General features: G+C 38.3%; 1 protein-coding gene across 1 annotated transcript; it reads right to left on the bottom strand.

Moving 5' to 3' along the window:
* Positions 1-1,661: 1,661 nt before the first annotated feature.
* Positions 1,662-26,804, bottom strand: LOC138315161 (nose resistant to fluoxetine protein 6-like). The gene is made up of 13 exons (XM_069255962.1): positions 25,725-26,804; positions 24,570-24,727; positions 23,293-23,374; positions 21,290-21,383; positions 19,856-20,157; positions 19,472-19,645; positions 17,949-18,045; positions 17,418-17,510; positions 10,197-10,362; positions 9,665-9,744; positions 3,863-3,982; positions 2,711-2,834; positions 1,662-1,786 (listed from the first exon to the last, which is right to left on the bottom strand). The coding sequence occupies exons 1-13, from the start codon at positions 26,194-26,196 to the stop codon at positions 1,670-1,672; spliced, it is 2,079 nt and encodes a 692-aa protein (XP_069112063.1). The 5' UTR covers positions 26,197-26,804; the 3' UTR covers positions 1,662-1,669.
* Between the last annotated feature and the right edge of the window lie 1,183 nt (positions 26,805-27,987).

Raw genomic sequence — 27,987 nt, forward strand, 5'->3', positions numbered from 1 at the left:
CTATGGATACTGCCTATAACGAAATCATATGACGTTCTTGTAATACTATAACGGAAATTATTATAACTATAAAAATCTGTGGCCATATACTGCCTGTTATGGACGTTCTGTAATACTTTACTATAAACAAAAATCTGTGCCCCAATCCTACTGCCTGTTATTACGTTCTGTAATACTTATTTATAACGAAATTCTGTGCCAATATGTGCCTATATCTACTGACGTTCTGTAATACTTACTATATGACGTTACTTGCCCAATACTGCCTGTTATGACGTTCTGAATTACTTACTATCGAAATTTGTGCCATATACTTTCCTAAGTTATGACGTTCTTGTAATGACTTGCTTACTGAATAAACGAAATCTGTGCCATTTGACGCTTCTGTAATACGTCCTATAATGAATGCCTATCACGTTCTCTAGTGCTTACTATTAACGAAATCTGTGCCTATGACGTTCTGTATTACTACTATCAACAAAATACTACTATAACTTACTATAACGAAATCTGTGTAATTATTACTAAAATCAATCCCCCACCCCCTATGCATATGAATATTAATCTTCTGATCGGTCATACATACCAGGATGTTTCGGGGTTTTATTTGTTCAACGTCCTATCAACAAGCCATGGTCATGTAAGGGAACATGCCAGGTTTGTTTGACTGAAGGAATGCCGGAGTTCCCGGAAAATCCGACCTGCGGTCAGTACCTGGCAACTTACCCCATATTGGGATTCGATCTTGCGAACCAAATGATGGATGGCTTGTAGGTAATTATGTCGAGGCAATCTTTACTACTCGACCAACGCGTTCCCTAATGATAATACGTACCATTTCAATATCTGTGGCAAGATAATTGTCTGTCGTAACCCTTTGTAATACAGAAACATGATGAGCGGATGCACAAGATACGCGCAGTAGGTAAGGCGGCCGAGCGGGACAAAACGGGCTCACAGGACAAGAGTGGTGTTCACAAAACCTAAAATGGATCAAAGATTGTAAACAAAAATGAAATCAATAACAAAAATAAAGTTTCGTGTAGAAAACGCGAAAATGTTTAAAAATTTACATACTGTCCTGAAATGATTAAATAACACAAAAATGCGATAAAATAACATTTTAAAATTAATTTGTTTATAATGAGTGATGTCCGAGTGATGGTGAATATGTCAACCCAACATATTTTGTTGTGTTAATTATCGATGTTAAGGTGATGGAATATTTGTTTCTGTTATTTTAAAGATTACGCTTAGGTGGAAGATATTTTCAAATGTAACAGAGAGGATTCAACCACTCTATAGTAAACAGTAGTAACTCCACAAATATTGTAACAGTAGGTACACCCACAAATTGTAACAGTAGTATCACCACAATTTGTAAACAGTAGTAACACCAACATATTTGTAACATGTTAGTAACACCACAAAATTGTAACTGTTAGTATCACACACATTGTATTATAGTAAATTCGATAGTGTATTGATTAAGCTTACAAACATTACCCTGCATATTGTTTATGCATACATACAAATAGGTCACTTGTAAAAATGTTATTTGAAAATCAGAGTTTAAAATTGTATTTCACAAACCTTCATTTCCGGTGGACGCATGAATAAACAGATCCCGCACACACAGAACCCCACACAGAAGTTTTGTGGGACAGCGTTATAACATTGCGGCGATTCCCACACTCATGGCGTTGCCTTTAGACTCCTCAAAGGTACCGTAAAGGACAAGGCAGGCCAAAGCAGCCACAAACGCCCAGATAAAAAGGTTAATTGCCTAAAACAGAAAACGATTTGTCTGTCAAATGGCCATAGTGCACTCTATTTCTGATTGGTATAATATTTTAGAAGTGTCTGATTTCGTGAATTTTAAGTGCTTATATATAAATCCGGTGTGTAGAATTGTAAATGTAGAAAATGATCTGATCACGACATCTTCTAAAATGGTGTTTTGATAACACGATTACTAATTTAGTTAAGGAATATTATAGTGTGACAGGAGTGAATTTCTATGTTTATACTTACATAATGGTGGGGTCATTGTTATTTCTACACGGGTGTATTTACATTGTTACATACGAGTAGTAGTTACGTCTGGAGAATGTAACCTGATTTGATGCCGTTAATCTTTTATGTTACTGTTACGGGTATATGAAGGGGGTGTTTTGGCTATCTCTGTCACTTTGGCATCCAGACAACATATTGTCAGTCGGGTCACCTCTTGAGTGGATTACATGTATGTAACTCTTTATTATTAGGACATCGGGCCTTGTAGCCATTTGTAAAGTTGGAAGCTTAAATATCTATGGGAAACGTATAAAATTATAACTAGCGGTGGGAAAGGCGGGCGGAATTTAAATTAAAATATATTGTAAAGCAACGTTCTCTGACATTTAAAAGCTGTTATTTGTTAACTGTTTCTACATTGTTTGTGTATCGAATAAATTATATAACTTTTATATCTTAGCGTTTTTGTCGTATTTGCAAGGCATGTAAAACAACACGGAACCTCATATTCGGAAAATACTTTGGACGAGATATCTCTCCGTGCAATTACAATAGTTCTTGTATTGATTGATGTACCTGTCATGCGTCTTTTTCTTCAAATTCCTATATTGTCAAATGAGATATCGATACCATTTTATATTTGTCTTAGTTTTGTTTTATGTATGTGTGTCTAGGTATGTGTAAATGGGCTCACCGGTTTAATTTTGTATTTGCCTCCAGTCTTGAAGATAATATATCCAGTTATAATTCCCATAATGTACGGTCCCATACGGCAATATGGCTTGATGTAGTACTCAGGGAAATAGTCACCCACATGACTGGAATAATCGTCAATAGAAATAAGCGTACAATCATAACAATTATCAAATGTATACTCTAATGTAACTATAAAATTAAAATCATCCAAACAACTACGTACGTTCCTAGGTCTTTCATTGATTTTAATACGTTATTCTAATATAGACAAGTTGTTTACATCAGATAAACTGTTTGTAAACAAAAAGCTTTATTGTACAGTTAATTGTGAAGTTTGCGATTCACAATCATCGTTTCACCATAAAATAAACTATAATATGTCTGGGCTCTGATATTAACATATGACTTTTAGATTTTATAACGTAGAGAATTATGTGTCTTAACTTTAATATTAGTATATACTTAACTGATGTTATAATGTAGAGAAATGTGTGTCTGGGCTCTGATATAAACATATAACTTACAGATTTTATAATGTAGAGAAATGTGTGTCTGGGCTCTGATATAAACATATAACTTACAGATTTTATAATGTAGAGAAATGTGTGTCTGGGCTCTGATATAAACATATAACTTACAGATTTTATAATGTAGATAATTAATAGCGTGTCTGGGCTCTGATATTAGTATATACTTAAACATATTTTATAATGTAGAGAGAATTGTGTGTCTTGGGCCGTGATATTAGTATATAACGGTTGCATATTTTATAATGTAGAAATTAATAGCGTGTCTGGGCTCTCATTTAAACAAATGACTTGCAGATTTTATAATGTAGGATTATTGTGTGTCCGAGATCTGATATAAAAAATATGACTTGCAGATTTTATAATGTAGATTATTTGTGTGTCCGAGATCTGATATAAAAAATATGACTTGCAGATTTTATAATGTAGATAAATTGTGTGTCTGGGGTCTGATATAGACATACAATATGTATAACTTACAGATTTTATAATGTATTAATTGTTTGTCTGGGCTTTAACATTTAACTGACAGATTTTATATTGTAGATATTATGGCTGTTGGTGTGGGATCTTGTCGATATTGAATACGACTTATATGGAGCTAATATAAACATAAGACTTACGGATTTGGTACGATAGAAAATTGAGTGGCTGGGAGCTGATGTTGGGCCGACACAACAGCAGATACTATTGTCACAGCGAGAAGGAAGACGGCGTTGACGGTACCCCCGATCTTCTTCGAGCTGAAAACCAGTCAGACTGAACAGATAAATGTTACACAACCAGGGATTGTTGGATTTGCTATTCTTGAGCTTTCACAAACACCTCAGGCCGTAAAACATACAACTACTTGTATTTCAAAAAATTGCATCACCACATTTTTAACGTCACAAAACTTCAGACTAAACTAAATTCTTTGTGTACATACAAATAAAGTGCGACCAGCAGGACAGATCTAACCACGTAGGAATGTATATCATACTTACAAATAGAGTTGGACCAGCAGGACAGGACTGACCACGTAGAACTGTATATCATACTTACAAATAGAGTGGGAACAGCAGGAAAGGACTGACCACCTAGAACTGTATATCATACTTACAAATAGAGTGGGAACAGCAGGAAAGGACTGACCACGTAGAACTGTATATCATACTTACAAATAGAGAGGGACCAGTAGGAGAGGACTGACCACGTAGGACTGTATATCATACTTACAAATAGAGTGGGACCAGCAGGAGAGGACTGGTCATGTAGAACTGTATATCATACTTACAAATAGAGTGGGACCAGTAGGAGAGGACTGACCACGTAGGACTGTATATCATACTTACAAATAGAGTGGGACCAGCAGGAGGGAGGTCAGTAGAACTGTATATCATACTTACAAATAGAGTGGACCAGCAGGAGAGGACTGACCACGTGGAACTGTATAACATACTTACAAATAGAGTGGGACCAGCAGCAGAGAGGACTGACCACGTAGGACTGTATATCATACTTACAAATAGAGTGGGACCAGCAGGAGAGGACTGACCACGTGGGACTGTATATCATACTTACAAATAGAGTGGGACCAGTAGGAGAGGACTGACCACGTAGGACTGTATATCATACTTACAAAATAGAGTGGGACCAGCAGGAGAGGGACTGGTCACGTAGACACTAGGTGTATATCATACTTACAAATAGAGTGGGACCAGCAGGAAGGAGAGGACTGACCACGTAGGACTGTATATCATACTTACAAATAGAGTGGGACCAGCAGGAGAGGACTGACCACGTAGAACTGTATATCATACTTACAAATAGAGTGGGACCAGCAGGAGAGGACTGACCACGTAGGACTGTATATCATACTTACAAATAGAGTGAGACCAGCAGGAGAGGACTGACCACGTAGAACTGTATATCATACTTACAAATAGAGTGGGACCAGCAGGAGAGGACTGACCACGTAGGACTGTAATATCATACTTACAAAATAGAGTGGGACCAGCAGGAGAGGACTGACCACGTAGAACTGTATATCATACTTACAAATAGAGTGTGACCAGCAGGAGAGGACTGACCACGTAGGACTGTATATCATACTTACAAATAGAGTGGGACAGCAGGAGAGGACTGACCACGTAGAACTGTATATCATACTTACAAATAGAGTGGGACCAGCAGGGAGAGGACTGACCACGAGTACTGACCAGTCTGTATATCATACTTACAAATAGAGTGGGACCAGCAGGAGAGGACTGACCACGTAGGACTGTATATCATACTTACAAATAGAGTGGGAACAGCACGGAAAGGACTGACCACGTAGAACTGTATATCATACTTACAAATAGAGTGGGACCAGCAGGAGAGGACTGACCACGTAGGGACTGTATATCATACTTACAAATAGAGTGGGAACCAGCAGGACAGAACCACGTAGAAACTGACAAATAGAGTCGGGACCAGCAGGAGACGGACTGACCACGTAGGACTGTATATCATACTTACAAATAGAGTGGGACCAGCAGGAGAGGACTGACCACGTAGAACTGTATATCATACTTACAAATAGAGTGGGACCAGCAGGAGAGGATCTGACCACGTAGAACTGTATATCATACTTACAAATAGAGTGGGACCAGCAGGAGAGGACTGACCACGTAGAACTGTATATCATACTTACAAATAGAGTGGGACCAGCAGGAGAGGACTGACCACGTAGAACTGTATATCATACTTACAAATAGAGTGGGACCAGCAGGAGAGGACTGACCACGTAGAACTGTATATCATACTTACAAATAGAGTGGGACCAGCAGGAGAGGACTGACCACGTAGGACTGTATATCATACTTACAAATAGAGTGGGACCAGCAGGAAAGGACTGACCACGTAGAACTGTATATCATACTTACAAATAGAGTGGGACCAGCAGGAGAGGACTGACCACGTAGGACTGTATATCATACTTACAAATAGAGTGGGACCAGCAGGAGAGGACTGACCACGTAGGACTGTATAGAGTGGACAGCGAAGGACTGACACGTAACTGTTATCATACTTAAATAGAGTGGGACCAGCAGGAGAGGACTGACCATGTAGAACTGTATATCATACTTACAAATAGAGTGGGACCAGCAGGAGAGGACTGACCACGTAGAACTGTATATCATACTTACAAATAGAGTGGGACCAGCAGGAGAGGACTGACCACTCGTAGAACTGTATATCATACTTACAAATAGAGTGGGACCAGCAGGAGAGGACTGACCACGTAGGACTGTATATCATACTTACAAATAGAGTGGGACCAGTAGGAGAGGACTGACCACGTAGGACTGTATATCATACTTACAAATAGAGTGGGACCAGCAGGAGAGGACTGACCACGTAGAACTGTATATCATACTTACAAATAGAGTGGGACCAGCAGGAGAGGACTGACCACGTAGGACTGTATATCATACTTACAAATAGAGTGGGACCAGCAGGAGAGGACTGACCACGTAGAACTGTATATCATACTTACAAATAGAGTGGGACCAGCAGGAGAGGACTGACCACGTAGGACTGTATATCATACTTACAAATAGAGTGGGACCAGCAGGAAAGGACTGACCACGTAGAACTGTATATCATACTTACAAATAGAGTGGGACCAGCAGGAAGAGGACTGACCACGTAGAACTGTATATCATACTTACAAATAGAGTGGGACCAGCAGGAGAGGACTGACCTCGTAGAACTGTATATCATACTTACAAATAGAGTGGGACCAGCAGGAGAGGACTGACCAGGACTGAAATACTTTACAAATAGAGTGGGAAGCAGGAAGACTGACCACGTAGAAACTGTATATCATACTTACAAATAGAGTGGGACCAGCAGGAGAGGACTGACCACGTAGAACTGTATATCATACTTACAAATAGAGTGGGACCAGCAGGAGAGGACTGACCACGTAGAACTGTATATCATACTTACAAATAGAGTGGGACCAGCAGGAGAGGACTGACCACGTAGGACTGTATATCATACTTACAAATAGAGTGGGACCAGCAGGAGAGGACTGACCACGTAGAACTGTATATCATACTTACAAATAGAGTGGGACCAGCAGGAGAGGACTGACCACGTAGGACTGTATATCATACTTACAAATAGAGTGGGACCAGCAGGAGAGGACTGACCACGTAGAACTGTATATCATACTTACAAATAGAGTGGGACCAGCAGGAGAGGACTGACCACGTAGGAACTGTATATCATACTTACAAATAGAGTGGGACCAGTAGGAGAGGACTGACCACGTAGGACTGTATATCATACTTACAAATAGAGTGGGACCAGCAGGAGAGGACTGACCACGTAGAACTGTATATCATACTTACAAATAGAGTGGGACCAGCAGGAGAGGACTGACCACGTAGAACTGTATATCATACTTACAAATAGAGTGGGACCAGCAGGAGAGGACTGACCACGTAGAACTGTATATCATACTTACAAATAGAGTGGGACCAGCGGAAGAGGACTGACCACGTAGAACTGTATATCATACTTACAAATAGAGTGGGACCAGCAGGAGAGGACTGACCACGTAGAACTGTATATCATACTTACAAATAGAGTGGGACCAGCAGGAGAGGACTGACCACGTAGGACTGTATATCATACTTACAAATAGAGTGGGACCAGCAGGAGAGGACTGACCACGTAGAACTGTATATCATACTTACAAATAGAGTGGGACCAGCAGGAGAGGACTGACCACGTAGAACTGTATATCATACTTACAAATAGAGTGGGACCAGCAGGAGAGGACTGACCACGTAGACTGTATATCATACTTACAAATAGAGTGGGACCAGCAGGAGAGGACTGACCACGTAGAACTGTATATCAATACTTACAAATAGAGTGGGACCAGCAGGAGAGGACTGACCACGTAGAACTGTATATCATACTTACAAATAGAGTGGGACCAGCAGGAGAGGACTGACCACGTAGAACTGTATATCATACTTACAAATAGAGTGGGACCAGCAGGAGAGGACTGACCACGTAGGACTGTATATCATACTTACAAATAGAGTGGGACCAAGCAGGAGAGGACTGACCACGTAGAACTGTATATCATACTTACAAATAGAGTGGGACCAGCAGGAGAGGACTGACCACGTAGAACTGTATATCATACTTACAAATAGAGTGGGACCAGCAGGAGAGGACTGACCAGTAGGACTGTATATCATACTTACAAATAGAGTGGGACCAGAGGGAAGAGGACTGGACCACGTACTGACCAGTAACTGTATATCATACTTACAAATAGAGTGGGACCAGCAGGAGAGGACTGACCACGTAGGACTGTATATCATACTTACAAATAGAGTGGGACCAGCAGGAGAGGACTGACCACGTAGAACTGTATATCATACTTACAAATAGAGTGGGACCAGCAGGAGAGGACTGACCACGTAGGACTGTATATCATACTTACAAATAGAGTGGGACCAGCAGGAGAGGACTGACCACGTAGGACTGTATATCATACTTACAAATAGAGTGGACCAGCAGGAGAGGACTGACCACGTAGGACTGTATATCATACTTACAAATAGAGTTGGACCAGCAGGAGAGGACTGACCACGTAGAACTGTATATCATACTTACAAATAGAGTGGGACCAGCAGGAGAGGACTGACCACGTAGGACTGTATATCATACTTACAAATAGAGTGGGACCAGCAGGAGAGGACTGACCACGTAGGACTGTATATCATACTTACAAATAGAGTGGGACCAGCAGGAGAGGACTGACCACGTAGAACTGTATATCATACTTACAAATAGAGTGGGACCAGCAGGAGAGGACTGACCACGTAGGACTGTATATCATACTTACAAATAGAGTGGGACCAGTAGGAGAGGACTGACCACGTAGGACTGTATATCATACTTACAAATAGAGTGGGACCAGCAGGAGAGGACTGACCACGTAGAACTGTATATCATACTTACAAATAGAGTGGGACCAGCAGGAGAGGACTGACCACGTAGGAACTGTATATCATACTTACAAATAGAGTGGGACCACCAAGAGAGGACTGACCACGTAGGACTGTATATCATACTTACAAATAGAGTGGGACCAGCAGGAGAGGACTGACCACGTAGGACTGTATATCATACTTACAAATAGAGTGGGACCAACAGGAGAGGACTGACCACGTAGGACTGTATATCATACTTACAAAAAGAGTGGAACTAGTAGGAGAGGACTGACAACGTAGAACTGCATATCAAACTTACAAATAGAGTGAGACCAGCAGGAGAGGACTGGTCATGTAGAACTATATATCATACTTACAAATAGAGTTGGACCAGCAGGAGAGGACTGACCACGTAGGACTGTATATCAAACTTACAAATAGAGTGGAACTAGCAGGAGAGGACTGACAACGTAGAACTGCATATCATTGGCCAGGTACCAAGACCAAGCAAAACACTGAAAAAAATATTATATAATCATTATATCCAGCTTCCGACGTCAAGACAGTGTTACGTATGAAAAGACTGACCAGCCTACCACGTGAGGAGCACATCGAATTTTACATAGTCCAAATTCTCCCTTATTGCTAACTACCCGTCGATTTAATCATGACGTGTCTGACATCTAAACATAATACTTTTCCTAAAAATGTACATCTTAAGTATTCGCGCACTCCGATCCTTATCTTCGTAATCAAATATTTAATATTTTGTGCTGACTACTCATACAATCGAGCACAAGAGGAAATAACAATTCAAACTGTTCAATAAGAAATGTACAGTTATAATGTCACACTCTGTTTTAACACTGTCATATGGCCTAAAATTTGATATGATTCATCGATATGTCATTTTGTTATAAAAATATGTGAGAGTATTTTGTTTTGTACATATTATATAAGCACCTACCATTTTATCAAGTTTCATGAAGTTGTTGAGATAGATTAAATTGGTCCACCATGTGTCTTCACAGAAGTTCTGTTCTAATCCCGTGGGCACCCAGGCAGGACCATCACCCATGTAGCGCAATAAGGCGATGTCTACCATCATCACTAACATGTAAGGTGGAGTTAACCTAAACAACAACCGCTCAGTCACTAACATGTAAGGCGGGGTTAACCTAAACAACAACCGCTCAATCACTTACATGTAAGGTGGGGTTAACCTAAACAACAACCGCTGTCACTAACATGTAAGGCGGGGTTAACCTAAAGAACAACCACTCAATCACTAACATGTAAGGTGGGGTTAAACTGAACAACAAACGCTCAATCACTAACATGTAAGATGGGGTTAATCTAAACAACAGCCGCTCAGTCACTAACATGTAAGGTGGGGTTAACCTAAACAACAACCGCTCAATCACTAACATGTAAGGTGGAGTTCTAAACAACAACCACTCAATCACTTACATGTAAGGTGGAGTTAACCTAAACAACAACCGCTCAGGCACTTACATGTAAGGTGGAGTTAACCTAAACAACAACCACTCAATCACTAACATGTAAGGTGGGGTTAACCTAAACAACAACCGCTCAATCACTAACATGTAAGGTGGGGTTAACCTAAACAACAACCGCTCAATCACTTACATGTAAGGTGGGGTTAACCTAAACAACAACCGCTCAATCACTAACATGTAAGGTGGGGTTAACCTAAACAACAACCGCTCAATCACTTACATGTAAGGTGGGGTTAACCTAAACAACAACCGCTCAATCACTTACATGTAAGGTGGGGTTAACCTAAACAACAACCGCTCAGTCACTAACATGTAAGGTGGAGTTAACCTAAACAACAACCGCTCAGTCACTAACATGTAAGGTGGTGTTAACCTAAACAACAACCGCTCAGGCACTTACATGTAAGGTGGAGTTAACCTAAACAACAACCACTCAATCACTAACATGTAAGGTGGGGTTAACCTAAACAACAACCGCTCAATCACTAACATGTAAGGTGGGGTTAACCTAAACAACAACCGCTCAATCACTTACATGTAAGGTGGGGTTAACCTAAACAACAACCGCTCAATCACTAACATGTAAGGTGGTGTTAACCTAAACAACAACCGCTCAATCACTTACATGTAAGGTGGGGTTAACCTAAACAACAACCACTCTCAATCACTAACATGTAAGGTGGTGTTAACCTAAACAACAACCGCTCAATCACTAACATGTAAGGTGGTGTTAACCTAAACAACAACCGCTCAATCACTTACATGTAAGGTGGGGTTAACCTAAACAACAACCACTCAATCACTAACATGTAAGGTGGTGTTAACCTAAACAACAACCGCTCAATCACTAACATGTAAGGTGGGGTTAACCTAAACAACAACCGCTCAATCACTTACATGTAAGGTGGGGTTAACCTAAACAACAACCACTCAATCACTAACATGTAAGGTGGTGTTAACCTAAACAACAACCGCTCAATCACTAACATGTAAGGTGGTGTTAACCTAAACAACAACCGCTCAATCACTTACATGTAAGGTGGGGTTAACCTAAACAACAACCACTCAATCACTAACATGTAAGGTGGGTGTTAACCTAAACAACAACCGCTCAATCACTAACATGTAAGGTGGGGTTAACCTAAACAACAACCGCTCAATCACTTACATGTAAGGTGGGGTTAACCTAAACAACAACCGCTCAGTCACTAACATGTAAGGTGGTGTTAACCTAAACAACAACCGCTCAATCACTTACATGTAAGGTGGAGTTAACCTAAACAACAACCGCTCAGTCACTAACATGTAAGGTGGGGTTAACCTAAACAACAACCGCTCAATCACTAACATGTAAGGTGGAGTTAACCTAAACAACAACCGCTCAATCACTTACATGTAAGGTGGAGTTAACCTAAACAACAACCGCTCAGTCACTAACATGTAAGGTGGTGTTAACCTAAACAACAACCGCTCAGTCACTAACATGTAAGGTGGAGTTAACCTAAACAACAACCGCTCAATCACTAACATGTAAGGTGGAGTTAACCTAAACAACAACCGCTCAATCACTTACATGTAAGGTGGGGTTAACCTAAACAACAACCGCTCAGTCACTAACATGTAAGGTGGAGTTAACCTAAACAACAACCGCTCAGTCACTAACATGTAAGGTGGAGTTAACCTAAACAACAACCGCTCAATCACTTACATGTAAGGTGGGGTTAACCTAAACAACAACCGCTCAGTCACTAACATGTAAGGCGGGGTTAACCTAAACAACAACCGCTCAATCACTAACATGTAAGGTGGAGTTAACCTAAACAACAACCACTCAATCACTTACATGTAAGGTGGAGTTAACCTAAACAACAACCGCTCAGTCACTAACATGTAAGGTGGAGTTAACCTAAACAACAACCACTCAATCACTTACATGTAAGGTGGGGTTAACCTAAACAACAACCGCTCAATCACTAACATGTAAGGTGGTGTTAACCTAAACAACAACCGCTCAATCACTTACATGTAAGGTGGAGTTAACCTAAACAACAACCACTCAATCACTAACATGTAAGGTGGGGTTAACCTAAACAACAACCGCTCAATCACTAACATGTAAGGTGGGGTTAACCTAAACAACAACCGCTCAATCACTAACATGTAAGGTGGGGTTAACCTAAACAACAACCGCTCAATCACTTACATGTAAGGTGGGGTTAACCTAAACAACAACCGCTCAGTCACTAACATGTAAGGTGGTGTTAACCTAAACAACAACCGCTCAATCACTTACATGTAAGGTGGGGTTAACCTAAACAACAACCGCTCAGTCACTAACATGTAAGATGGGGTTAACCTAAACAACAGCCGCTCAGTCACTAACATGTAAGGTGGGGTTAACCTAAACAACAACCGCTCAATCACTTACATGTAAGGTGGGGTTAACCTAAACAACAACCGCTCAATCACTTACATGTAAGGTGGTGTTAACCTAAACAACAACCGCTCAATCACTTACATGTAAGGTGGGGTTAACCTAAACAACAACCGCTCAATCACTAACATGTAAGGTGGGGTTAACCTAAACAACAACCGCTCAGTCACTAACATGTAAGGTGGGGTTAACCTAAACAACAACCGCTCAATCACTAACATGTAAGATGGGGTTAACCTAAACAACAACCGCTCAGTCACTAACATGTAAGGTGGAGTTAACCTAAACAACAACCGCTCAATCACTAACATGTAAGGCGGGGTTAACCTAAACAACAACCGCTCAATCACTTACATGTAAGGTGGTGTTAATCTAAACAATAACCTCTCAGTCACTAACATGTAAGGTGGGGTTAACCTAAACAACAACCGCTCAGTCACTAACATGTAAGGTGGGGTTAACCTAAACAACAACCGCTCAGTCACTTACATGTAAGGTGGTGTTAACCTAAACAACAACCGCTGTCACTAACATGTAAGGTGGGGTTTACCTAAACAACAGCCGCTCAATCACTAACATGTAAGGTGGGGTTAACCTAAACAACAACCGCTCAGTCACTAACATGTAAGGTGGTGTTAACCTAAACAACAACCGCTCAGTCACTTACATGTAAGGTGGGGTTAACCTAAATAACAACCGCTCAATCACTAACATGTAAGGTGGGGTTAACCTAAACAACAACCGCTCAATCACTAACATGTAAGGTGGGATTAACCTAAACAACAACCGCTCAATCACTTACATGTAAGGTGGGGTTAGCCTAAACAACAACCGCTCAGTCACTAACATGTAAGGTGGTGTTAACCTAAACAACAACCACTCAATCACTAACATGTAAGGTGGGGTTAACCTGAACAACAACCACTCAGTCACTATCATGTAAGGTGGGGTTAACTTAAACAACAACCGCTCAGTCAATAACATGTAAGGTGGTGTTAACTTAAACAACAATCGCTCAATCACTAACATGTAAGGTGGAGTTAACCTAAACAACAACCGCTCAATCACTAACATGTAAGGTGGAGTTAACCTAAACAACAACCGCTCAATCACTAACATGTAAGATGGAGTTAACCTAAACAACAACCGCTTAATCACTAACATGTAAGGTGGGGTTAAACTGAACAATAACCGCTCAGTCACTAACATGTAAGGTGGAGTTAACCTAAACAACAACCGCTCAATCACTAACATGTAAGGTGGGGTTAACCTAAACAACAACCGCTCAATCACTAACATGTAAGGTGGGGTTAACCTAAACAATAACCGCTCAGTCACTAACATGTAAGGTGGAGTTAACCTAAACAACAACCGCTCAATCACTAACATGTAAGGTGGGGTTAACCTAAACAACAACCGCTCAATCACTAACATGTAAGGTGGGGTTAACCTAAACAATAACCGCTCAGTCACTAACATGTAAGGTGGAGTTAACCTAAACAACAACCGCTCAATCACTTACATGTAAGGTGGGGTTAACCTAAACAACAACCGCTCAGTCACTTACATGTAAGGTGGAGTTAACCTAAACAACCGCTCAATCACTAACATGTAAGGTGGAGTTAACCTAAACAACAACCGCTCAATCACTAACATGTAAGGTGGGGTTAACCTAAACAACAACCGCTCAGTCACTTACATGTAAGGTGGAGTTAACCTAAACAACCGCTCAATCACTAACATGTAAGGTGGGGTTAACCTAAACAACAACCGCTCAGTCACTTACATGTAAGAGGGGGTTAACCTAAACAATAACCGCTCAGTCACTAACATGTAAGGTGGGGTTAACCTAAACAACAACCGCTCAGTCACTAACATGTAAGGTGGGGTTAACCTAAACAACAACCGCTCAATCACTTACATGTAAGGTGGAGTTAACCTAAACAACAACCGCTCAATCACTAACATGTAAGGTGGGGTTAACCTAAACAACAACCGCTCAGTCACTTACATGTAAGAGGGGGTTAACCTAAACAATAACCGCTCAGTCACTAACATGTAAGGTGGGGTTAACCTAAACAACAACCGCTGTCACTAACATGTAAGGCGGGGTTAACCTAAACAACAACCGCTCAGTCACTAACATGTAAGGTTGGGTTAACCTAAACAACAACCGCTCAGTCACTAACATGTAAGGTGGGGTTAACCTAAACAACAACCGCTGTCACTAACATGTAAGGTGGGGTTAACCTAAACAACAATCGCTCAATCACTAACATGTAAAGTGGGGTTTAACTAAACAACAACCGCTCAATCACTTACATGTAAGGTGGGGTTAACCTAAACAACAACCGCTCAATCACTTACATGTAAGGTGGAGTTAACCTAAACAACAACCGCTCAATCACTAACATGTAAAGTGGGGTTAACCTAAACAACAACTTCTCAATCACTAACATGTAAGGTGGGGTTAACCTAAACAACAACCGCTCAATCACTTACATGTAAGGTGGGGTTAACCTAAACAACAACCGCTGTCACTAACATGTAAGGCGGGGTTAACCTAAACAACAACCGCTCAGTCACTAACATGTAAGGTGGTGTTAACCTAAACAACAACCGCTCAATCACTTACATGTAAGGTGGGGTTAACCTAAACAACAACCGCTCAGTCACTAACATGTAAGGTGGAGTTAACCTAAACAACAACCGCTCAATCACTTACATGTAAGGTGGGGTTAACCTAAACAACAACCGCTGTCACTAACATGTAAGGCGGGGTTAACCTAAACAACAACCGCTCAGTCACTAACATGTAAGGTGGGGTTAACCTAAACAACAACCGCTCAGTCACTAACATGTAAGGTGGAGTTAACCTAAACAACAACCGCTCAGTCACTAACATGTAAGGTGGGGTTAACCTAAACAACAACCGCTCAGTCACTAACATGTAAGGTGGAGTTAACCTAAACAACAACCGCTCAATCACTTACATGTAAGGTGGGGTTAACCTAAACAACAACCGCTGTCACTAACATGTAAGGCGGGGTTAACCTAAAGAACAACCGCTCAGTCACTAACATGTAAGGTGGGGTTAACCTAAACAACAACCGCTGTCACTAACATGTAAGGCGGGGTTAACCTAAACAACAACCGCTCAGTCACTAACATGTAAGGTGGAGTTAACCTAAACAACAACCGCTCAATCACTAACATGTAAGGTGGGGTTAACCTAAACAACAACCGCTCAGTCACTAACATGTAAGGTGGAGTTAACCTAAACAACAACCGCTTAATCACTTACATGTAAGGTGGGGTTAACCTAAACAACAACCGCTCAATCACTTACATGTAAGGTGGGGTTAACCTAAACAACAACCGCTGTCACTAACATGTAAGGCGGGGTTAACCTAAAGAACAACCGCTCAGTCACTTACATGTAAGGTGGAGTTAACCTAAACAACAACCGCTCAATCACTAACATGTAAGGTGGAGTTAACCTAAACAACAACCGCTCAATCACTAACATGTAAGGTGGAGTTAACCTAAACAACAACCGCTCAATCACTAACATGTAAGGTGGGGTTAACCTAAACAACAACCGCTCAATCACTAACATGTAAGGTGGGGTTAACCTGAACAACAACCGCTCAATCACTAACATGTAAGGTGGGGTTAACCTAAACAATAACCGCTCAATCACTAACATGTAAGGTGGGGTTAACCTGAACAACAACCGCTCAATCACTAACATGTAAGGTGGGGTTAACCTAAACAATAACCGCTCAGTCACTAACATGTAAGGTGGGGTTAACCATGCATGTGTATCAGTTGCGAACGTTACGGACTTAACCTTAACAAAAAAATAAAATAAAATAAAACTAGAACTGGCGCCCAGAAGTCCAAGTACTGCATCCACATACTATGGAAGTGGAATATAGAATACGTAAGTATAACATCATACCTAGAGCATATTAAATGAAAACATACGATTTACCTCCTGGCCCTACAGATGTAGAACACGAACAACACAATTAATTACCTCCGATCCCTATGAAAATAGACATGAACCACACACTTCCGATTCCTATGAGTATAAAAAAACCATAACCCCCACATACACATATCTCCAGTTATTATGGAAGGAAATCATGTATCACACACTTACATGTGAGTAGAGCATGAACCACAGACCTAACTCCTCCAGAACATAATGAATGAAACATTAACTTACCTCCAGAACCGATGGAAGTAAAACATGAACCAGTTGACTCGTCCTCTTTCTCTTTTCATTTCCTTCATAAAGACGTAGGAGAGCAAAAGTCCACTAAACAAATTAAGAAGATGTTATAAAACCCCATTTACTGATGTAAATAGCAAACCTTTCAGAGATGTACTAGTCAGTATCCAATGGTAATCCGTTCATTATCATCTCTTTTATCTTGACATATCCTTTAATTAGTTCTAAATTTTTTATTCAATCTAAGTAACTAATTACTGTGTTATACTAGCAGTTTGCATTTATATGTTATTATACTTCAAACTTGCGTGTTTGGTAAATAGGTTGACTAAAATGTTATTAGGGCCTCTAACTGGTAACGTGATCATTGTTATTTTACTTCTATTCATGATTTCGTAACATAATAATCTCCCAAAAATACAAACGTTAGTGTAAAACGTTTGTATAATTAGATGGAAAACGCTTTGTGTTTCACAACATAAAACCTATTGAAAAGGAAATGTAATAAGGATATATAGGTAATACCTTAAGGTGAAGAAAGTGTCCACAGATAGCAGGGCATTGGCGACAGCCATAAACGATAGCCGCTTAAGCATCTTTGGCATAAACGAAATTTTATTCGCTGCAACATAATAACGTATGTGTATTGTACCTTATTTCCCTCAGCCTAAAATTTACTCCGGCGAGTTCATTGAATGTTGATGTATGCCTATATATATATATCACTTCTTAGTTGTACTTGAACAAAACTTAATTGATAATTGTCTTTGCATCGGACTTAACCCTTAGATTGTTGTGCAAATTCTGGTAAAATATGCAAGTAAAATTACCTTTCAATTTAGTAAGTCGACAGGATTCTGTACATATTTCTATCACCAAATAAACAAGTCATTATCTTTACTTGTGTCTATAGCATGGACAAGGAGAGCTTGTTTGACCAGATTCAATTTTACAAAGGCATACACATGAGTCCTTTTTGACATTGTCATGTAAATGGCGGTTGTAGATTATATCATACAAATATGGCATATATGGGTAGTCACAAATGATGCCAATGTGCATATTCAATGTTATAATGTCATCTGAACATAGTGGGAATACTGTCTTTAAGAAAGAAAAAAAACTATCTAAGACTTTGAGTACATTTCCACAAATCTGCATGTTTTGCCCTAAATACAGCTTTTGGATTTAACTTATAAAATCTAGTCTTCGATTCATATTCATTGTTCCTAAAAGTAAACAATTGGAGTATTTGGGGTGATTTAAATACCTTCATATATGCCATATTTGTAATATTCAATTTACAATCACCATTTGCATGACAATGGTAAAAAGGACTCGTTGTGGATGGTTTTGTAAAATCTAATCTGGTCAAACAAACGCTCCTTGGTTATGTTATAGACACTATAGTAAATACTTAGACATGGAATATTTACTAACCCCATGGGCTTAGTTACTGAAATATACAATTCTTTGAACATTTTAGCCAACATTTGCAAACAACACAATAATCTACGAGTCAACAGCAATACCCAAGGTTAGGCCTGATGCATACACACTTTTTATCAACTAAGATGTTTTCAAGTATACCGAAGAATTGACTGAAAAACTAAGGAATTCGGTAGACTAAGGAAGGGCTCACAAAGATACAAAAAGGATCACTAATTAGTAGATTTAACTTATGACAGAGTAAATTAAATTAAAACAAAATGTTTATTCTGACAAACGAATAGAATATAAGGAAATGCGCCACAACAGAGGACAGAAAGAGTAAAACAGGCTGATGGAATACAATAGACGAAAGAAAAGGGGAAATAGGCAAAACGAGTAAAAAATAAGAACTTGGAGTAAGATAGAAGAGAGAAAGAATAAAATAAACGAATCAATGAGTAAAAATAAGGAAAGAAGGAGACAAAAGATTGTGTTTAATACGCTTAAGAATTAAAGATAGATAGAAGTAGTAAAATATAAATCATATGAAGACGTAGAAAATAAATTAAGAGTATGGGTAAACAAATTACGAAGGAGTAAAAGAATGAAGCACTTACCAAAGTCCCCGAACATCAGAGCGAATACATAAGTATGTCCGAGTATAACCCATGTCATGCTGAGGAAACGGATCCCATTGATAGCACCGAGAGCTCCCCCGGACTGGGAGGTAGACAACAACTTTTTACCATTAGTCCAGACGGAAAAGGACAACACTAACTTGGCACACATCCCTGAGAACATAAGTTAAGGAAAACAAAATCGAGGGAAATAAGGCTTACCAATCAATTATCGGTCAAGGGGGATACCATTCGTCTCGATTAGTCAGGAAAGAACAGAAGGCCAGAACAATGGTCTTGTACTTGGTAGTTAATTATTGGTATTTGTATTATTGCCTTGTGTGAAATAAATTTGTTTCAAACCTGTAAATTACATACACTTACCTGGATAATTCGAAGGTCTTTTGATTATAGGTTTAACCGTGTTATCATGTAGTTTGTACATAGATGCTGGATGGCTTCCATTTGTTTGGGTGTGACCATTCACAACGTCCATCTCAATCTTAATTTTGTCTCCATTCGGCCTGTTTATACCATTAGAGATGTGCGATATTCCTGCGTTACTGTTAACCTCATCTTCTTCCCTAGCGGTTGCCTTAGATATCCTTTTTAGTTCTGGGCTTACCATGAATACATCAAAGATCGTAGCAAAAATCATCAACGCTAGGAAGAACCCACATACAACCCTGAAACATACCATGGGGATAAATATGTTTAACAAAATTTAAAGTTGTATTGCTGCTAATTTCACTATAACGATATGTAACTTAAACATTTGATATTTAAACATTGACATGTAACTTGATGATTTAGCTCCCCAAAAGCATATGTCGGCCTATAAGAGAGCCGAAATCTAGGAATCATATATTCCTGGTTTTGAATAAAGCGCCTTCAATCACCGCCATGTTCAGTGACTTCGGGTTTTGTCGGATTCCGAATCGTATCACGTGACTGACGTTCGACACGACCTGCACGTGGTGAGCCAGGTAACTAGCGTAAGCACACATGTGTTTGTTTACGTTTTCCTTCTGGCTTATATGAGCAAATCATGCTGGTATATTCCACAGATTGAGTATTTGAAACATCCAATTTACACATTACCGTAAAATGTTGTGTGTATCAAATATTGTAATGTGCGAGCATTATTTTCTTTGTAGATAGAGTCTGATGAGGTCGACCACATGTTTTGTTTATGAAAAAATGTTGATATTTTCTCTTGGTTTCATAACTCTCGTTTTACTTCGAGATTGTCGCGACGATGTTCGGAAGAGTTCGGAATGATTCGGCATCTTTCGAGCCTATTTTTCACGTGTACACGTTAAAAAGATTTTTTACTTTTATAATTAAAAATACTTCCAGTGCTACAACTTTATAAAAAATGGTAAAATTAGAAAGTTTAAAACTCAGGCAGACGGAGAAAATTATGTATAACACTTTAACAGTTTTCACTATGACCAAAAGAGCGAAAGTTATAGACCATACAACTTCAACTACTTTGATTGGAAACTTGCGTATTTATTGATTATTTTTATATAGTCAAGAAATGATATAACATCAGATATTGTGGTCATTATGTCATCAATCAATGACTAAAATTATATGTGTTACTAATAGCAATAGAACCAAGCTCATCGGAGGAGTGAGCGTTCTCCGACATACCAGTTACTTCCATATATCTGTCGAAATACTTAAAGATCCATGATGATGACCTAATAAACTAGATGACAGCAAGATCTCGAGAATGTTTTGTGAAAGGTTCATTTTGATGAGCATTAATGTCGTAGAAATAAGATTCTTGGAAATAAAAGTGATACTTACAAAGCTATAATAGCCCGGGTGTCATACTCAATGTCGGTTTTACATATGGCATAACTAGCACTGGGCAGATCGGCCACGGGTATTAATGAAATAACTGTAAAGAAAAAAAAACATCTGTGTTTGATCCTTTTCCACAATCCATGCGTGTTATCTTTTAAAATAAAATGAATAAAGCGTATTTTTGTGAATGAGTTTGAGACTGTAAATAAGCTCGGTTAAAGAGCTGGTTGACAGTTCACATGTTGATGTTAACGGTCATGATATGTAAATATACGTTAAACTTAAATAAGCTATTTGATTCATTGACTGACTGACTTACTGACTGATCGATTTGAATTCTTAGTAAGTTTGTGTCGGTGATTTGAACCTTTGATTCCTATGTACAGGGTAAGTATCACTGAACACTTTAACGGGCGGAGACATAAACACAGACTTTGTCACAGACACTAATACTAGATACAGTTTATCACTGTCATTGTCGATTGTGGTGTTTTTGCAGTAGACTGAAAATATTGGCTGCGTTAAACATAAAATATGTTTCTTTTATATGTAATGATTAAAGCGTCGTGATTAGTGAAACCTGACCGTATTTGTTAGAGTTGTTTAACAATTCACTGTGCGTTTCCTGCATATACGCAACGTACACAATTGTTACATTGTGTCTTTTGTATTTCCAGCTTATTTTTATTTAGACAAAATTGATGTCAATCGCGTCATATGTATGTACAAATTAAAATGAGCCTTGCATAACATACCTGAATGCACTATCTATCGTCTAGGTAAAAGTAAATAAACCTCAGCGTTTTAGTACAAATGTCTCATCTGTTGAGATGTAATTTATATTGATTTCACAATACACTTAGATAGTGTGTCCTTCCTATCAAGACAACACCCTGCTTAGATATCTCGTTCTCGACATTTTGTACCGTCGAGGTTTAGATTGTGAAATAACATCATTCGTGATTCACTAGGTTTAGATTGTAGGTTGACAACCTAGTTGTTATGAAACCAAACACAACTAAACGCTGGATAAAATCATGAAATATAGGCGTGATACTTTAAATAGGTCAGACTGACATAGTATTTGGATCTTACAAATCTGTCCGCTGTTCAAACGTGTTCTTAATCTATATATTGTTTGTCGTCCTCTAATTTATAGTGGATTTTTGAATTTAGAAAATTGTTCAATAATTTATTTTTACTTTGTGTTCATACTAAATCTAACCTTCTGAGTGTTACGTTCTTTTTGCATACCTCTATGGGGAAAAAATCCGGGATCGCCCGAAAACCTTACATCATTGTGACACCACAATATAGACATTGACGTGGCGCATTGGTTTGAGAAAAAATCATTAAAAAAGCTATGGAAGATTCAAGTGCATTATATTTGATCAAATATTCTAAAATATTAATTATAAGCATCAATGTTTAATTAAACGTGCAAAATTGTAATTTTAACTTAAACATTTTGCAATCTTAATTGAAATTATTGCCATTTTCCCTACAAACATTGTCATTTCAAATTGGAGAATATTTCAGAATTTTTTTCAATACAGAATATTCCAAATTGATAATCAATCACTACAATATTTATCAATATTCGACCTATATACAAACTCAAAGAGTAGTTAAGAAAATTTGACAAAACACGGATAATTATCAAACTCATTTTAATTTGAAAGTTAGCATTGCATTGTGGTTCATTTGTCATATCTTAACCTTATATTTGTGATTAATTCAACAGAACCATAAAGAAGAAAAGAAATGCCATTTGCAACAATGTCGCTAAATTTAGTACGTTTCAATATCTTCCCCCGTAGAACCGGTTATATATGCGGAAAAATATTTTCTAATTGGTCACGACATTAATCGCGAAAAAAATTTAACTGCCAAAAAAGGAACAGTAATATTACTCATTCAGCCATAACGTGATGATATTTTTCAAAGTTAAAGAGATTCGACCGCGGAAATAGCCACATAAACGGTAATAGAAGGATACTTACAGGCATCAGCCATGTGGAGGACGTCGAAATATGTACAGGTGGATGGTACACACATGCCGAGGTACAGCGCGACGTTCTGACCCTGAAAACAGTAATAAGAACAGTCTGATTTTATAAATAACATATTTCTTCCCTCAAGACGGTATGGGTTTATAGATGTGAAGCCATATATTTTTAAGTCACAAGTAATATTTTTTTCAGAGAACACAAGCAGACTTATAGGGCAAACATTTCAATACATGTTAATGTCCCTAGCGATAGAACAAAGTAATTTTGTAAACAAGATTTAGTTCAAACCAATCCACAACTTGTACCTTACTATGTTATAGTATTCATATAAGCTTATGTGCATAACAACGTTTCAGTGGGGAAAAGACAATGAGAAATTGAACCTATTAGGGTTGGTCAAACTGAGCTATTACAAAAGAGATGCTTGGTTTCAGAAGAATTTTCGTTATTTTATAACTGAACGGAATTGACTTTTTTTTCCTAATTACAATAAAGTAGTGAACGAAAAGTTTCAGAAAAGTCACACAATGAAATTAACATGCATGCAGTTTATACAGTCCGCATAGCGATCACCATTTATTACGTGGATATGATTGATAGGGATATTCTACCCTAGAGTAGAATTTATTTACCCTTCATATACACATATGAAAGAGTATTTTCTCTTATACCTCGACGATTTATTGCAATTTTACTGTTATAATTTTGAAACAAATTGCATGGGATTCCGGTGAAATTATTGCGAGTTGCTTCATAGGTTGAGAAATTCAAAGATATCACTGTAATTTGTAAAAGGTCAAGTGACTTGGAAGATACAATCATTTGATTCCTTTTCTATTGATTTGTTTATTTATTACATTCCTTGTGATAATGTTATCTTAGCATGTTTTTTAAATCATTTTCAAAAATCAGAAATATTTATTCACAATTTTATTTCAGCCTTTTAATAAGAATATATTCTTGGGTGGTATTCAAATTTTACACCCTTTCTACATTGTAACGATTCTGTTTTAATCAGTGGACCAAAACGGAATACTTGGTTGGTTTGTTTTTTGTTTTTATTTTTTTTAATTTCGTCTCAAATTGGACGGAAAAGACCGAGTGTGAAATAAACAAATAAAATGTAAACAAAACGTTAAGTCGACTCCGTTTTCTCCATATCCATAAATTCACTTGATGATTTTGTCATATCATAAAATCATATTGCACCCTTCAAGACATTACCTGTAGTAATCTACACACCACTACAGAATGTATATAAGGCTTACACTTATTTGAAATGGTATATTGGCTCCACAGTAGCCGGCATTGAATGGCGTCACTCCCTGAACTTCCGGTTTTATATCAAGACATTGATCAAAAGATCCCGTCCATTTGCTGTTTCCGGTCAATATCCCTGCTGAAGGTTTCCCCCAAGAGTCAATCACTAAAAGAAACCAAAAGTCATTTTGAAGATGCATATAAGATATTTCATGTTTTGAAGCAACATTAAGACCGTTATAGAAACATTCCAAATCTTTTTTACTCGAATATTCAAATGAAATCGATGCCTTTTTTGTGATTTTCCAAACTATAATACCTATAAGTACATGGTAGTTGTTTACGTTTTGTGGTATTACCATTGGAGTTATTTTAGTGACTTATACCATGGTTACCCAAGGGAAGGCTACATCAAATATCTAAATCTGTAATAAAATGAACTGTTTTCGTGATATCTATAATACATTAGGAAGAAGAGCATAATCTTGCTCTGGATATATCAATACGATATTTATATCTATTTCACAAGGTCATTAGTAGGTTGAAAGGTCGAAATAAAAAAGTGTCTTAAATTTTGATAAAAATCAAAGATAAATTTTGTATTAATTTGTTATGTTGCGTGAAACATTGTTATCAGTGTAGGAAAGTTTTGATTTATATTTAATAAACCATTACGATTGTAATGTAAAAATGCATTATGTAACACAGAAAGCTTAACAAGTAGATATAATTGATATCCAATTATTTTGTATCAAATATGATAATATTTCAAATTACATTCGGTCAATACTAATACCATCGAAGGTGTACTACAATTAAAGAAAAACTGGAAATTTCAGGATATAACAAATTGAACTTTAAGGGTGTTCCGAAAGTGTAAGCATCCCTGCTACATAGACGACCCCTATACAAATCTAGGTCAAATCTAGTCAAGTCTATGTCAAGTTTAGGTCAAATTAGAAAAATGAGAAATCAAGGGAATACACAAGGGAATTTCAACAACAGAGACACAGCGAACGTTTAGTTACATCACTATTATAGGTAAGCTTAATAAAAACACTAAACAGATATTGAAATTTGAAACATTCCTAAGTTCATTACAGTTTCTGCTTTGAAGTTTGCACTCAAAATGTTAATTTTCTTACACACTTTGACTTACGTACTTTGCAATGCCCATTGACTTCGCAGAGTGACTCCAGCTGCTATAAGACCCATAGAAGCCTTACATCCCGGTGAAAGAGATCCATACAATTGTTGTGATTTTGCGAATGGTTGGTAACTGGATGCGTTCTGCATTTGTGTCAAGTTGGAAAATGCACCTTGTGCAAATTTGACGACACTGTCAACTTGTGAGCTCGTGACAGATACGTTTAAACGTTGGAGAATATTGACCAAAGTTTGTTCGTTCATTTTCGGAAGTAGAGAGGTAATACTAGAGATCTGCTGTAAAATGCCGGACGACAGTGTGCTGTTCAATAACTGTAGGCCCTCATTAAACAGACTAGTGTAGTCCAGTGGTCTTTGTGAAGTCTGTGGTTTTACTGTTGTCGGTGGTTCTGTTGAGGATTGGCTCCTTATATCCACAAAACAAAGAATAAGTACCAAAAACACCACTGACGTCTTGGACTGCCACATGATGGCATGTACAGTAGTCACCGGCTTGGTTATGATCCAGTAAAAATTTTCACCTATTTATCATGAGGCTAGATAACGGGTCTGGCGTACCCATGTAACCATATAGAGATATCACGTTAACACATCACAGCTATATATAGACCAAGTTTCAATTATGCGTAATTAGTTCATTATTTAAAGATTTATTTCTGAGAAACGTAACGTGGTATATACTTGACATCCGGGAACGTGAACTTACTGGATATTATTTGTCTTGTAATCATTATTGCATAACAATAGAATGACTTAATATGCACTTAAGGGTTTTCCGGATATGATAAATGTGTTGTTGTCGAAGTGGGTGCATCTGTACTCTGTCTTCTTTGTATCAACTTTATAAGTGTTTTGTGAAACTGATTTATAAGTTAACGTCACATCATCGTCTAGTTTTTTCTGTCTACTTAAGAAGTGAATTTCCAACGTGACCACACAAACTGACATCATTTTTCACAGACATGTATAATCTATTCACAATCAAATAACCATTTAAAGCATTATATTACGAGTTGAACCAATATAAAATTCTGCAACCACCCACCTCCCCCGCAAAAAAAAATTAAATAAATAAAATAAAAAATGCGCAACATATCGTAGTATATGGAGGTAAACATAAAAGTAATCAGCCGACTTGCTTGTGCTATACTGAACTAAGGGAGAAAACTTATAGAGAAATATAACAATAGACTGTTTCCCAATATTTATTACACTAAGCTGATAACTAGTCTGATACTCACATTGATAAATACCGACTAGGCTATGATGACGTCATGACGGGTTTACCTGTGTCGAATATCATTAGTTTGTGGTTGTGTTTAGTTGGGTTTTTATTAGGTTTTCTTGAACGGAAATATTCCCAGTTCCGCCGGCAGGTAGACATAAGGGCAATCGTCTGCAATGGGCTCGAAATCGTGAAAGGATGAATAGTTAGTGACACTCTGGAACAAGACACTATGGTCTGACGTCACAACGCTAAGCTGGAATCTTGTACAGATTACAGACACGCATAATTTCTAAGTTACACAGTCAACTACAGTGTACCGGTATCCGATTGATTTGACAGACATTAAAGGACAAAGCTACCTGAACTTATGCTGTCGCAAACAGATCCTTCAGTTTTGCTAGGACGCATTCAATGGAAATAAGGCCAAAACATAAAAATCTGTTTAGAGGTACATTGCCAGACAAAATAGGGTCGGTAGGTCGGGAGAATTTTTTTAGTGTCTTTCACTCTAAACTAATGGCCGGATCCGGAGTCTGAGATCGAAATCCCGACTTTTAATTTTTTTTCCGTAGGAAGTGGAGAAAAAAAATTAGGGTCGGGGGTTAAAAAATCATGGTTGGGTAACCCTAAACAATTTTTTTTTTGCCTTATGACTTTGATGGTAACAGCTGAAATGTCTGGATGTGGCAAATGTAGATCGGGGCAACGTTATTGGTTTAGTTGTAAAATATCAAATAGCTTAAACACTTATCCATAGTGAATCGGTAAGTCGTACTATGTCAGGCACCTTAACAACTGAGCTATAACGATAAAACGTGGGTGGAAAAGTCGTTGAACTCCAGATATTGTAAACTCTATCTTCTGTATATATATATATATATATATATAAAACCAAAACAAATTGTCGTTGTTTCGAAATGATTTTCATTATTCGGCCTTCACCCCTTACCATGAGTCGGCGCCTCCCCTGATAACGACTGTGGACTTTGGATCCTCTCGGTGGTTACTTTATAGATAAACCCGTTTGTGAT

This window comes from Argopecten irradians, chromosome 1 (assembly GCF_041381155.1).
Source record: "Argopecten irradians isolate NY chromosome 1, Ai_NY, whole genome shotgun sequence".
Taxonomy (NCBI): domain Eukaryota; kingdom Metazoa; phylum Mollusca; class Bivalvia; order Pectinida; family Pectinidae; genus Argopecten; species Argopecten irradians.